We start from the raw sequence: 14,552 nt of genomic DNA, 5'->3' as shown, positions 1-14,552 counted from the left end.
ACATTGTGACGTACGTCAGGCCGTGCATTTACTAAGAAATTAATGCACGCACACGTGACTCATTACAGCGCTTCCAATTGGCTACATTCTTGAACCCATTTTAAAATAAGCAAATGATCAACGTTGGTGAAGGTGATGGGACAAACTATCACTTCCGAGGCGATCTGGATGTAGCTATCTTTTCGAAGCGCAGCTGAGGAAAGATAGCGTACACATTCAGATCGCCGAGGAAGTGAGAGTTTGTCTCATTGCCTGAAACTAAAAGTTGATTATTTGCTTTATATTCCACATCTAGGGTCCTAGAAATTTCCATTATTTTCCACATCTGAAACCGTTTTAGCTGTCTTTAGGTATCCTTAGGGCTTAGGCTACGTGTGCGCGTAGATGAGAAAACAATGAAGTTGCTGCGCGCACCGCGCGGCACCGAAGTGAAAGTGCGTTGCACTGTGTACTATCAAGTGACCTAGGTCACATGATAGTCCACAGTGCAACGCACTTTTATTTCGCGCGTACTCATCTTGCGTTAGGACTATGTGGACTGTGTGGAGATCAGCGAAACAAAAGGAACTATCAACATAGAGTGTAACGAACTTTTCTTCTCAGGTGATGTGATGGGCAAAACTACGCTTCATCACGTGATCAGCTCTGGACCAATCCTATTCAACATTCTTAGTATGTGGAATATAAACATCATTATCATTTCATTTCATGTACTTCCTGTATCCAAACGATATCAACTTATTCCAAAGGAAGACCTTTAATGGACATAAATAAGATGTATAGCAATATTCCGATTTGATATATTTCTGAGTTCAAAAGTGTATGAAAAGTAATATACAGCATCATAATACTTTGCTCTATGTCTTTCCATTTATATATATACATGATTACAGATATACAGGTTTGGTTAGTGACAGTATTTGTATGGGTGTGTGTGTGTGTGTGTGTGCGCGCGCGCGTGTGGAGAGAGAGCATAAAGAAGAATAACTTCATTTGTGAAAACATACTTGAAGAATATCAAAATTTCCTAATGATCCTGTGTGTGTGTGTCAGCAATGACACACATTGACAACATGAAGCTGTAGAACTTGTGTGCCTTTTATCATTTAGGAAAAAGCTCATAAGAGTGAAGACTTGGCGTGCACAATTTCATACCTTTCCTCTCCTTCTTTCTTCACCTCTTTAAATGCTTTCATTCCCACCAGCCTTGCGTAAACAGCGCCACCACTCTCATATAAAGTTCTCGTCATGACAACAATGGTTGCCCGAGAGACCCGAAAGATCAAAATTAGTCCCACATACTAGTAGGCCTACGTGTATAATTTTATACCAAGCCAAGTAATGAGGGAAATCCCTATGATTCCATACGTTTACTTGGTCGAATAACATCAATATTGTGATAGATGATACATTCCTGCTGTAATTGAAAAAAAAAAAAGACTTGAAAAAACAAAAACAAACCCAACTGTAAGAGTAATCTGCTTTTGCTCTTGCTTCTTTTGCAATGTGTCTGAAAATGCGTTCTGTCTCGATCACGTTACAGTTAGCATGTTTAACATATACATCTGGCTTTCTGTGTGTCGAAAAACTTGTACAGAAACACGTCATTAGAATCTTTGATTTTTTTTTTTTTACCTTCATCCATCGTTTCATTGTGTGAACGCCTTCTGCTGTTATTGATAAGAGTGGATCGCAAGACACACCATCACAGACCAGACTTTACTATAATGGCTATTGTCATGTCAAACGAGTAAGAGTATGAGTTTTATACAATCACAGTCGGGCTTTTCGCGAGTTTGTTTCGTTTCTCCAAGCCAATCTGTCCTTAGCAGTGGAAATAAGTGAAGCTTACACTCACACTACTTATGCACTTTGTCTGAATCTGTAGTGCTTTATCAACAAATAACAATGATAGCTAAAGCACACCTTTCCACTGTGCCGATATTGCACAACCAAGGACAGTCAGTCCCCTTTTTACGTGTGCATGAGGGTTGGTACCACATCTTCAAAGTAGGTATTACTATACATCTCCCTGGAAAGCACATAGCCGAAAGCTGTTGGGAAATCCCTAGGCGATTTGAAAGCTAAACCATACAATAAATTACAGTCGTTTCCTGCATTGTCATTGTGTGTAGGCTTTCTGCCTGGTGAAAGAGTTGTCACAGGTAAAAATTGAAATTTTCTGTATGATGGGGACTAGTTAAAATATTCAAAGACAGATACTGGGATGCCATTTTCGCTGTTTCGTATGATGCAACCACCCCCCCCCCCCCCCCCCGGCTTTCCGAAGGTAAGGTGGAGAAACGCGAAATGTACATGCCTTGCCAAGTATATTCCAAAGAATGTACCTTATTTGTGAGCATTTAAGACGTCAGATCCCCCTTCTTATATTTATAATCAACGATTCAGTGCTCTTTGGGGTACCTGTAATCAATAAATATGTCAAGTCTATAGTTTCGGTACTTACTTTAATTACCACATTGATACTATCCGTCGTAAGTTCCTAAACATCTTCTGGATGCTGATGTACTCATTATATCATGCGGGTGTAAAAACCAAAAGGGTCATCACACCTAATCACGTGATCGAAACTGCTCCGCATAGCTCTATGACAGTCCCAGCCCAGAAATGCAAATGAATAGGCTCGATCCTGAACAGTTCATCGCACATATACTAAAGTAGCCTGAACATAGTCAGTAAAGTCCTTGGTAGCGGTGCTGAACACTGTCTAGCACGTACATGTTCGAGCTTCAGAAGGAGTTAAAGACAAATACTTCCTGCACTTAAAACAACAAACACGACGAGAAGAAGGAATTGAAGAAACTGACGACGTGAGAAAAAAATAGGAGCAGAAGTAGAAGTAGCAGGAGGGAAGCGCATCAAGATGACAGAAGGTGTCATAGTGAACTTGAACGGGACCACAAACGGGTCTGGTACGACGGCCGACGACGATCCTGATACTTCTCAGATCCTTAAGGTCCTTGGAGCGTTAAGGTGACAACCACTTTGATACAATTGTAGATTGCAATAACCGATCTGCATTCACATTTTCTTCTCCTTTTAGTGCTTTACGTAATTATTAGACAGTATAGTCTTTGCTTTCTTTTTCATTGGCTTTTACTATCTCTGCAGGTATGCTTCTTGGTGTCATGTGTCAAAAGTTAAAAGGTCACTATATTATCTGATACTTTCCTTGCGTGGCCCTGTGCTTCATCTCAAAGTTAGTCATATTTTTTTGATTCAATACTCATTTTTTTCTAATTCATAGGGATTTTTTTTTTAATGCGGGCAGAAGTGCAAAATTTCCCAGTCAGCCCCCAAGACTGTACAACAACGAGTGTAATCATTATACGTTTCATTTCATTTATTTAATTTCCAACAATTTATAATTTCAGCACAAAATCTGCATAGTGAACAAAGTTATACGAAATCAATGAGGCTCATTACTTATAATAACTTAGGGAACATAGTGAACGGAATTACAAACAAATAACAAGTAAAATGTGACATTTATGAAAAGAAAATGCAATGAAATATCGAAAGGTGACTGCCTTCCCTAACATAATGATTACGGGTCTTCAGTACTACTTTTTTACTTGTCTATTTATATCAATCTTGTGGCGGAAATGTTAGTGTTAAAATGTAACATTCTCGTCATTAATTATACCAAACATCTCGAATACTTAAATATTGTTTGAGAGGTACTCTCTGTTTTTTTACTGTAATTGATTAGAGCATGTTTCACTTTCATTTGCTTCAGTTCTCTATTCCAAATTACGATTGATTTGTGTCGTGAGGCCCCTATCATCATATACACACATACATGTCAGACTGATATTGTCTCATACAAACACACAAATTTTGCAAGTCACTTTCAGAGTTGGAAATTCATTCCTTATTTCTGTGAATTCATTTCGTTTCAATTTTCAGTACAGATTTTGATATTAACTCACAGATAAACATTTGCGACTATAGGTCATCAAAAAAACCGATTCAATACCAATCCTATACCAAGAGAATAGAAACGAAAATACGTAACAGTCACAATCATGATATTCACACATCAACGTGGTATATAAAAACAAAAACAAAAGCAAAGGAAGGGAAAGATGATACAGCCTTTTGTTTTGAGTCCTGTAATGGTTTTGAAATGGCTTAGACATAAATGATCATGTACTTACAACAGTTGTTGGTGTTCAAAGTCGAATCCTCCTGGTGAGTGATTCTCTTCTGGACGATCAGGCTATCCGGGCCAAAATGCATCAATCCCGAATCACAATGATTCCAACACTGCTACACTGAACTTCCCAATTTGAAGTGACGTAGCCTGATCCTGAGTGGTCAGCAATATGTGGCATCTGAATTTTGCACTTAAACATTGCATATTTATACATTTATTGGACCACAGGCCTCCGTGTAAAAATAAGTCAAATGAGGTGGAAATTTTTGCAGAAGTCCTGCCCCCCCCCCCCCTTTCCTTATTTGCTGGCATTTTTTTTTTTTTTTTTTGCCTGTCAAAACTTTATTAACCGTTTTGTTTTGCAGTGGTCAAGTCTCCGCTTGACGTCATTACTTCCTGTCCACGGAAACCAAGAATTCTCTGAGATGGTCCTGTTTTGACCAAGCTGTAAACTTGTGCTGCTACGTCCTGAATGACGTCCACATTCCAGACAGTGTGAAGGATACCTTTTTCTCGAATTTTGACGTCACATATAAAGGGTCTACTCATTCTAAAGACATCGATGTAGATCTAATTCCAAGTCACTGTCTTTTACTTTGATTGTGCATCACAAAATCTCCTTATTTGGTCATGCTGATGCAGGCTTTTGTCTTTGAAGTGGGTCGCACTACTTTTCTAACCATTACGGCAATATCAATTTCTTACATGATAAACATTAATAAGATGAGACAAATTATTACGGGATAAATACAAAATATGTCATATCGTAGCAGACATCGCGGGGCACTCCGGTCCGTGCACCGTGGCACGCGGCTTCATGGCTCTGTTCGCCTTGGCTCGGTTCGCTTTTGGAGCATCCATACAGTCCGACCCGAGCTATACGCTCTATACATGGCGCGCTTTGAAGACTGTGAATAATAGTTCTGATTTCTACTTTAAGAGGTTCGCGAACTTGAGAATAGCTATTAAGAGGCCGTCATTGTGAGTATTCAATGAGACAATCACCTTTGCGTGCGTAGGCCTATACACCGAAAGTGAAGTGACGCAAGTTGTCAGTGACGAGAGTAGCATCTATTTCTGATACCATTCAGTGCTATGCGTGTTTTGTTACCAAGATCGCATTAGAGAAACGTGCGTGGAAATCAACCTTTGCCTTAAATACCAGATTCGCTGGCTGCCGTTTGACAATCACTCAGCCCTCGGTATGTGAAATTTCATGCTTAGCCTTACAAATTGCATATGTTTGAAGCGATTTCAGAAACTATCAAAAGAGGATAAGATCAGATAAGATCAGGGTTAACCTGAACTTAGTGGAGTGTTGAGTGAAAAAAGAAGGAGGTCAAGCGTTGAATTCGATGACTTAATCTGTTGGTGAGCTAAGAAAACATGCATGCATTATAAGTATGTACTAAGTCATTGATGCATGTTAAATAGATTGAAATAACAACAAATCTCGCTATCACGCAGGGGTATTAAAGAGGAAACGATCGCCAGCTCGATTTCCTTTGGGGTGTATGTTCCTATACATTTATAAAGCGCAAAACCTTTATACTTCAGCGCTGAAATAAAAAACAAAACACCAAACAAACAAACAAAGAAACACACACACACACACACAACCAAACAAATGAACAAAAACTGATTATGTGCTGAGCAATAATGCACAGTTATATGAAGAAAAAAAAAAGCGCTTCGAGTTTTTCTGAATTCTGAGTTCTAATGGTAAGACAGTCCACAGTTTAGGAGCTGCACTGGCAAATGCTTGGTTTCTTATAGTGTTATTTTCGTTTTAGGTGTTGGAATTTATAAAAGAAGAGTGTATGTACATTATGATATGTGTTTTGATATAGCATTATATAGGGCCTACGGATCACATGCAAGGCGAACGAGTGATAGGCGTTGTATAAGATTCAATTCGTCCTTCTATATCGCATTCTACGAACACAGATAGAGGAAGTTTCTCCACAAAAAAAAAAAAAAAAATCGATGTTGTTGATGGGAATGTTCTTTCCTCAGTTGTGGGCATCCGCGACACATTCTTGCATGCGTGCATGGTCAAGTCTGCAATTTTTTTCCTTTTTGTTGTTTTAAAGACATGCACATTCTGGCCCTGAGTGTTTCGGGTAGTCGGGAACGAAAGGAAAACTGTAAATCTGATTTATTTAAGTTTGTTTTTCTTGCAGTTTGGCGGTGATAATGATTTGCGCCGTGACATTCAACATCACTGCGCTGACGACGATAATTCGTGTGCCGAGTCTGAGGCAAAAGCCCCATAATCTACTCTTATTCAACTTGGCCGTGGCGGACACCAGCATGGCTTTGCTTGTCATGCCGTTTTCCTTGAACGCCATCTTAGACGATGGGGTGTATCTGGAAGCTCAACGTGCAGCTTGTGAGGTGAGTTTACAAGCTGAAGTTGAAGCGCACATCGCATAGTACGACTTTTCCATTGGGCCACCTCACACTACACGACTTTGCCATGAATTTGAATAAAGATTCACTAATAATTGTACGACCGGAAGTGTGATGTCACCAGCCTCGCCAGTTTCCAGTCATTCGACTGGGTCTCAATGCCAGTCGTGAAGATTTGACAAGTTGAATATTCACGCAGCATATTTTATACGTAAACTCATAGCCAATCTCTCACATTACTATGCCAGGCTGTCAGGGCCGGCGCAACAGGGGGCCTTTTTACATAATACATAGGGTCTTACCCCTTGGGCGCCCCCCCCCCCCCCCCCCACACACACACACACACTTTTGTAAAAATCATAGGGTATGATTTTTGCTTTTGTTGTTTCTCTCTCTCTCTCTCTCTCTCTCTCTCTGTGTGTGTGTGTGTGTGTGTGTGTGTGTGTGTGTGTGTGTGTTTCTGCTCAGCCGATTTTGGGTTAAGGGAAATGGCATCCAAAAGTGTGTGACGACCTCTTCTGAATTTTGTTGTGTTTTCTTGTTTTGTTTTGTTTTGTGTTTTTTTTTTGTGCGTGTTTTTTTTTTTTTTTGTCAGACGGGACTTTGTTTTTGTTTTTGTTTTTTTCTTATCAGCCATAATCCCGGTATAGTGGCACTGATGTAAGCCCCCAAATCTGGGCCTACTCACTTTGAAAAAACGTAGCGCCTGCCCAAAATAGAAAAAAAAAATAAGTCACACACTTTCGCATGCCATTTACCAACCTAAAATCGGTTGAAAGAAAAAAAAAAGAAAACAACAAAAAACAAAAGTCGAACACTGAGTGCTCTAACGCCAGTTGCTTAATTGCTCCGTGGTCCGGCTTGCCTCCAGAGTCGTGTGGTCGGTCGGATTGTGTAGTGGCGGTTTTTTGTCCTGGACAAGTTGAAACCACCGCGATTGAGCTTTTTGTCTTCTTGTTCTTAAGAGGCTCGACAAGTCGTCTTTGCCTTCTCACAGTTAATCCATCGTATATAGATAATGTTTTAGGGAAAAAAAAATACACGTATTAAAATGGGGAGGCTTTTGAACGGAAAACGAGATAATTCCTCGGCTCGGAAAAGGCGAAGGAGAGCATGTAGAAGAATATTATATATGTATGATATATATATATTATATTATAATAAGTGTTACAAAAAAACATTTCCAACTTTTGATCCTTGATATAGTTCAAAAATATGATAATAAAATGAAATAATAAAAATGATATAGACAATAGCTGAAGAGTGTACAATTTTGCTGGAGGTAATTTAAACATGAAAGCATAAATCAGTTTCATTAAATTCAAGATTTATCTTTAAGTTAGGTTTCAGATTTTGCTCCATTTTCAACTCTCGGTAGAAAACCTTAATTTTGCACAGAGGTCAATTGGTGTGTATGGGAGTGTGTGGTTAACACCCAGACAATGGTCTTGAATAATGGCCATGCGGGGTTTGAATGCTCTATTACATATTCATGAGAAATTCCACAATCACAGTTAGTCTTTATTCATCCTGAAATGTATGTAGTGTATGCAAGCACATGAAAACATGTGCTTATTTTTCCATGTGCATGCAATTTCCCCTTTATATACCATGAATTCAGACTAGCAGTGCCCATCATGTAGGGCAATCCATCATGAGTTATTAATAAAATATTCATGTGCCTTGGAGCAGGAGTCCAGACGGCTAAGATTGTCAGCAGAGTTCTGAAAGGGTGGTATTCCTGGTATTCATGTTTTTGTTCAGGGTCATTGTAAGCACACACTCACATACATACACTCTATTCGTTCTTGTGTAAAGTTCAATTTTATACAGAGGGTTCAAATTTGACCAAAATCTGGAACTTAACTTCAAAATTAATCATGGATTCAACGAAAGCTCTCATATTCAAATCACCTCCAGCAAAATTGTACATTATTCAGCTATTACTCATATCAATGATCTGATGTATAGTATTCGAACTATTAAGGATCAAACGTGGGAAATGTTTTTTGTAACACCTAGTATATATATGTATATGTAGATGTAGATGTATATATACATATATATATATATATATATATATATATATATATATATATATATATATATAGTGTGATGATGCTGATATTCCTACCGTACGCCTCTGTCATCTTAAATGAAATTATAGTTGAGACAATGTAGATAACAGAAGATGTCGCATGAAACCGGCAGAGCTGTGAAGCTTTCGACCGTGGTCTTCCTCAGCTTTAATATCTGTTTGTGAAACGAATTATATGTTTTTGAGAATAACAAATCTGGAGTCATAAACACAATATATCAAATATAAGTTGAGCATGAGTTGATAGTTACATGGCATACTTGGCAATATTTTCGGCACTTTGCAACACATTCAACAATGTGTAACTGTAAATAAGTATATAGTGAGTATATGTGGCATACAAACAACAGGCAACTCAAACGTCTGCTTAGCAGGTAATTATTTTATTTAGTTTATTTATGATATATGTTTGATAATTTTTATTGCATGATATGTTTGTATGCCACATATACTCACTATATACTTATTTACAGTTACACATTGTTGAATGTGTTGCAAAGTGCCGAAAATATTGCCAAGTATGCCATGTAACTATCAACTCATGCTCAACTTATATTTGATATATTGTGTTTATGACTCCAGATTTGTTATTCTCAAAAACATATAATTCGTTTCACAAACAGATATTAAAGCTGAGGAAGATCACGGTCGAAAGCTTCACAACTCTGCCGGTTTCATGCGACATCTTCTGTTATCTACATTGTCTCAACTATATATATATATATATATACATATATATATATATATATATATATCACATAATTATGGAATACCTTCAGTAAGAGAAAAGTTCAGTTCAATGACTTGAAAGTGCTTATGATATAATGATGGGGATTATCATTAGGATACTCAGCCTATGTTTGTTATTTTTTTTCCTTTGGAAGATTGAAGCTGTCATTAAGAGAGAAGCTAATTTGGAAAGACAACTTTGCGCTGGAAGATCACAATTATCTTATAAGTCGTCTTATGACCACTTTAGTAGAGCTTTTTTTTTTTCTTAGTTGTTCCTCGTTTTCGGCAACCTTGAAAGCATAACATTGGGAGAATGTTGCCGGAGTTACATTATACATGATGTATGAAATTTGGCCGTTTGTTTAAGGCCTATACGCTTACGCAGTTTGTGTCTCCTTCATGTTTTGAGACTCCCGCGTCAGGGGCAGGAAATATCAGACATCGTAAATGATTAAACAGAGAAAACGTAAAAGTAATCTCTTTCCGAGGCAAAAAGACGTATTTGTCAGCAGGGTACATTAAGCTCATTCTGCCACCCTTGGACTCCATGTAAAACACTGAACCCTCTTGGCATTTCATTATAGAGCTAGGTACGACGTTCTTCTTTCATCTTTGTCTGTAATCATAATTGATTCACATTGGTGAATGTATATCATAATAGTATGCTTAACTGTATTAATCCTTGTTGTATAGAATAAACTGCTATTGATCACGTACCATACTATGTGTTTCCTTCTATAGATGAGTGCGTTCTTTTTGAGGATCCTAGCTCCAACTAATGTGTTCACTGTAATCGCCATTGGTTTCGATCGCGTTCTCATTGTGACTTCATCGAAAATTCTTCCGCGCGGTCATCTTAGGGTTGCCATATTGATCACATCTATATGGCTCCTCAGTGTCGCATTAGCTCTTCCTTGCAACTTTGGAGATTCGTCATGCGTAGAATACTCACATCCTTCACGTTGTTGTGACGTCATGCTTTCATCCGGAAATTATATCATAACAATTATGACTATAGTAATGCTATGCATTACTCTACCGTCGCTAATAATATCGTACAGTGTAATATTTGTTTGTCTTCGGCGCCAAGCGAAAAAGCTGAAAGAGCCGAAACGCGGGCCGGTTATTTCTGAACCCATACTGACGTCCGCCTTACCCTCAAATCCTTCAGGATTGCGTCGTGTGAGATTCAACATGGCCAGTCTGGACAACGACGAGCAGGTCAATATCCACGATTCCGTGCGTTCCATTCCCGAGTTGACCGCGGCAAACTGCATTCCAGGGAACTCTGGTGAGCCATCAGTAGCGGCACGTGGACTTCTGGTGGGACTGCTGGTTCGAAACGGGCGAAAGTATCAGATCGGGCGCGACGGCAGAGATGATTCTCCATCCGTATCCACCTGTGGAATGAACGAAAGAGGCCCGGATGTAGGAGAGGAAACTTCAGGCGACAATTATTGTGAGGATTCAGTGTCGAAGGGAAACCCCGTAGAACGTTCCACTGAGCCCTGCCAGGACAGGCACCCTGAAATCAGTATGACACCTCGCACAAAGAGAAAGCATGTCAAGAGGAAAGCTCTGAAGAGACAGTACTTAGCTCACAGAAAGGTGGCGATGATGGGTGAGGGTTTTAACCACTTCCAATTGTCTTTAAAAAAAAAATGCATTGATGAGCAGTCTAAACGTCCCTTCTGCTTTAGGCAAGTTTTATTTAAAATCATTTAACTTTTCATGATGAAAGCAAAGAGCTGAACTTATTGGCTAAGGCTTTAGACTCCCTAAAGTTGGGTGTGATTTGTTGAGTCTATGGAGCACTTCAAAATTACACCTCCTGAGCAGGAGTCAATAACTTGGAATTCTGTCTCACGCGCACATCCTCGGAATAGATTATAATCTGCCAATCTCCTCTCAACCCATCTGACCAAATGTATAAATTCGTCCTGTACTAGACAGTCCCGGATTTTACTTGTACAATCGCCCTTTTCACTTTATATTGATATTCACAATTGGTTTTGTTTTTCACAGTCAATCACTCTATACGTACTCCACACTCTGAGACAAATAGATTCAACTTTGCGCCTCAACGTGTGACTGATTGCAACTTAAAAGTGCTCACCTGGTCTGAAAAGTGCAAAGTTGCGCCCGCAAAGGTGCTACATTTATTGTGTCACAAGCAAAAGTGCAAAAAGAACCCATTTTTCATAGAGTGTACTCTCAGGTTATATCATTTTTACTGTCACTTCGCACAATCACCCTATAGTTTAGCCTAATAGTCAAGCTGCTATCGAGGTTAAATCTTTAAGGTTCAAGTCCAGGGCCTCAATTTATAAAAGCTGTTAAGATAGCAAGTCTTGCTGAAAGGAAGTAAATGAAGCTTGAAAGGAAGCAGGATTCTTGTCGATACAATGCATGGTATTTGCTATTCCAACAATATAGTTGGTATCATTGCATTTTTTTTTTATGAATTATGGCCATTGGAATGATAGTATGGCTTGTACTTTAGAGGCTCCCGTAGAGGGGAATATGACCATGTTGTTATAATATTATGTATTACTGTCATTTTTATCGGTGTATTGATAATGGGAACTCGTTTTTCGTGGTGCATCAGGTTGCACACACGCACACACACACGCACACAAACACACACACACACACACACACACACACACACACACACACACAATCAACAAACATGTATAGATGTGATAAAAGATAAATAATGGTCGAACCATGCAGGGAATTGGAAGAATTAAGTCTCTCTTCTACGATATACTTCCAGGACGAACAACAGAAATATCGCTAAAACATCACAGTAGAACACGATAGCTGCCTTTCAACAAGTTCAACAACCATTTTGAATTGTGAATACTTCTTGTAAGCTCCCATTGTTTACATGCTACACTTCCATTTCTTTACAGGTGTTATGCTGGTGCTGGCAGTATCGGTATGCTATCATCCACATGTGGTAGTTAGACTGATCGAAAACTTCAGGTCTTGGACTACCCCGGACTGGCTCGGCGTTCTAACCAAATGGCTTTCGTACAGCATCACTGTCGTTGACCCACTGATCTACACGTTTATGAACAGACGTGCTAGAAAGGAGTTGGATCGTTACAGAAGTACGCTGAAAAAGACTTTTTCTCGAAAGCAGCGTGAGAATGTAGTAAAGGAGAAGATCCAGCCAAAGAATGTGATCGAGTAGTTTGGCCATGCATTATCGGAAGCTTTGGATGTCATTTCATGTACTGGATACAGTCAGTATAATACCCAGATCAAAATATAACACGACAGACATTTAGCGTGTGGAATACACTGTAGCTTCAATATTATTGTTTGTCTTACATCGTACTTAAAGAATATCCGGCCAAGCTGTTAACTACTAAATTTCATAACTTGTGCACAGAGGAAATTAATTGCCACTTATTATCTTTATGTCACAGGCGAAGGTGACTCGAGTGACTTTATGATCCCGGGACTTTCTTTTAAACCCGTCAAACTTCAATAGACTGTGATGGACGGATTTGGGGTACTTACGATAGACACATAAGAATTTGAGGGAATAATAAAAGAGATTACTTCATGCTGTTTAATTGTTGTTGTTGTTGGAGATACTTGTTACAGTTACAGTTACAGCGTTTGAATCTATGAACAGAATAGCACAAGCGTGAGAACAGATAAAGGAGTAACCAATAATAGTGATTCCTGAATAAGTTAATCTTTATCACGCCTCCCCCCCCCCCCCCGCTCTTGTTAGGAACTTTGTATTGCAAGTGAACTATTGCATCTTTTGAAGTCATGTTCGAAAGTGACAACATTCCTTGTAATGACACCATATAACATGCATGTGTCACGTAAGCCTAATAATAGAGCTTTGATTGACTACCAAAATACTAAGACACAATTCGTTTGTATAGCTATCGTTTTATAACGCGATACAAGAAATTACTTACATAATAATATCAACATATATGTATAAAAATGTTTATATATATACAGTAATGTCACATACTGTGGTTTAAGAAGATGATATCAAAACTGTAACATACCAATAAGGCATCATACACTGTGTTAAAAGTAAAATGTGTAACATTTCGTATTTTTCTACTTCTGTCTATTCCCACGATTTTATTCTGTAAAAATCATGAAGTTGAACATTGTCTGTGTAAATATCAAAGATGCGTATGGCTCATAGTCGGAAGATCATCAAATCTTATATTGCATCTTCAATATGTGGCATGCCGTGACGAGTTGCACATTAAATGTTGAACTGAACCTTAGAAACCAGTCAATCACATTTACATTGGTAATGGTGGGTACGATATGACAGATTGAAAGTATTTCATTGTCATTTCTACTCCGAACAATTCCTCTGAAGGACCCTTATGACTCGTTAATATCATTTACACTTTCTCCTCCCTTCACACGTTGTTTCTTCAAAAGATTTCGATTTGTGTACCAATACACCTCTACCTAATAGTTATGATAATATCAATATATATTTTTATTGTATAACAGTACTAACTTATATGATTGGTAATAGTAATATACATTTTTATTGTATATATATTGTAACACTATACTTTATGATTGGTCGAATACATTGTTGCAAGGGCAGCGAACGATTTTGAGTGTGAAGGAGGTGCGCAACAGGGCAGGAAGGGGGTCAAGGTCAATAGTACCCCCCCCCCCCACACACACACACACACACGCAAAAGATGGGAAGACTCTCCGAACGAAACCTTTAGAAATTTGTGGGCGTTGTGATTTTTTTTTTTTTCTAATTGTCGTGAATTATAACCCACATGTTTTTCCTATTCTTGCGTGCACGGGAAAAGCCTATTCTATAGCCCATGTCTAGCCTAGAGAAATCAATGTTTAAAAATAACACTTTACCTCTACAAAATGTATTTAACAAAAAAGTGGTAGGCCTATAGGCCTATATGTTCTTTCATGTACTTTTCTAATAGAACCGCAATTTGAGTTAATTTGAATGGGTTATGTAGTACATTCAAGATCACTTATTACTTACAAAAGATGAATCTGTATTATACTTGTTTGTGTGTGTATATGTGATGTAAAATCGCCGTACTATCATGAGGCGCCATACGCCATCACTGCAACGGATGAGGG

At 38.6% G+C, this 14,552-nt stretch overlaps 1 protein-coding gene across 1 annotated transcript; it reads left to right on the top strand.

The window, feature by feature from the left end:
* Nucleotides 1-2,884: 2,884 nt before the first annotated feature.
* LOC140242628 (uncharacterized) lies at nt 2,885-12,624 on the top strand. Its single transcript, XM_072322382.1, has 4 exons — nt 2,885-2,994; nt 6,364-6,577; nt 10,164-11,043; nt 12,341-12,624. The coding sequence occupies exons 1-4, from the start codon at nt 2,885-2,887 to the stop codon at nt 12,622-12,624; spliced, it is 1,488 nt and encodes a 495-aa protein (XP_072178483.1).
* The last annotated feature ends 1,928 nt before the right edge of the window (nt 12,625-14,552 follow it).

The sequence above is a fragment of the Diadema setosum genome, chromosome 19, assembly GCF_964275005.1.
Source record: "Diadema setosum chromosome 19, eeDiaSeto1, whole genome shotgun sequence".
Taxonomy (NCBI): domain Eukaryota; kingdom Metazoa; phylum Echinodermata; class Echinoidea; order Diadematoida; family Diadematidae; genus Diadema; species Diadema setosum.
The sequence above is the reverse complement of the archived record's forward strand: the minus strand, read 5'-3'. Positions and strand labels throughout refer to the sequence as shown.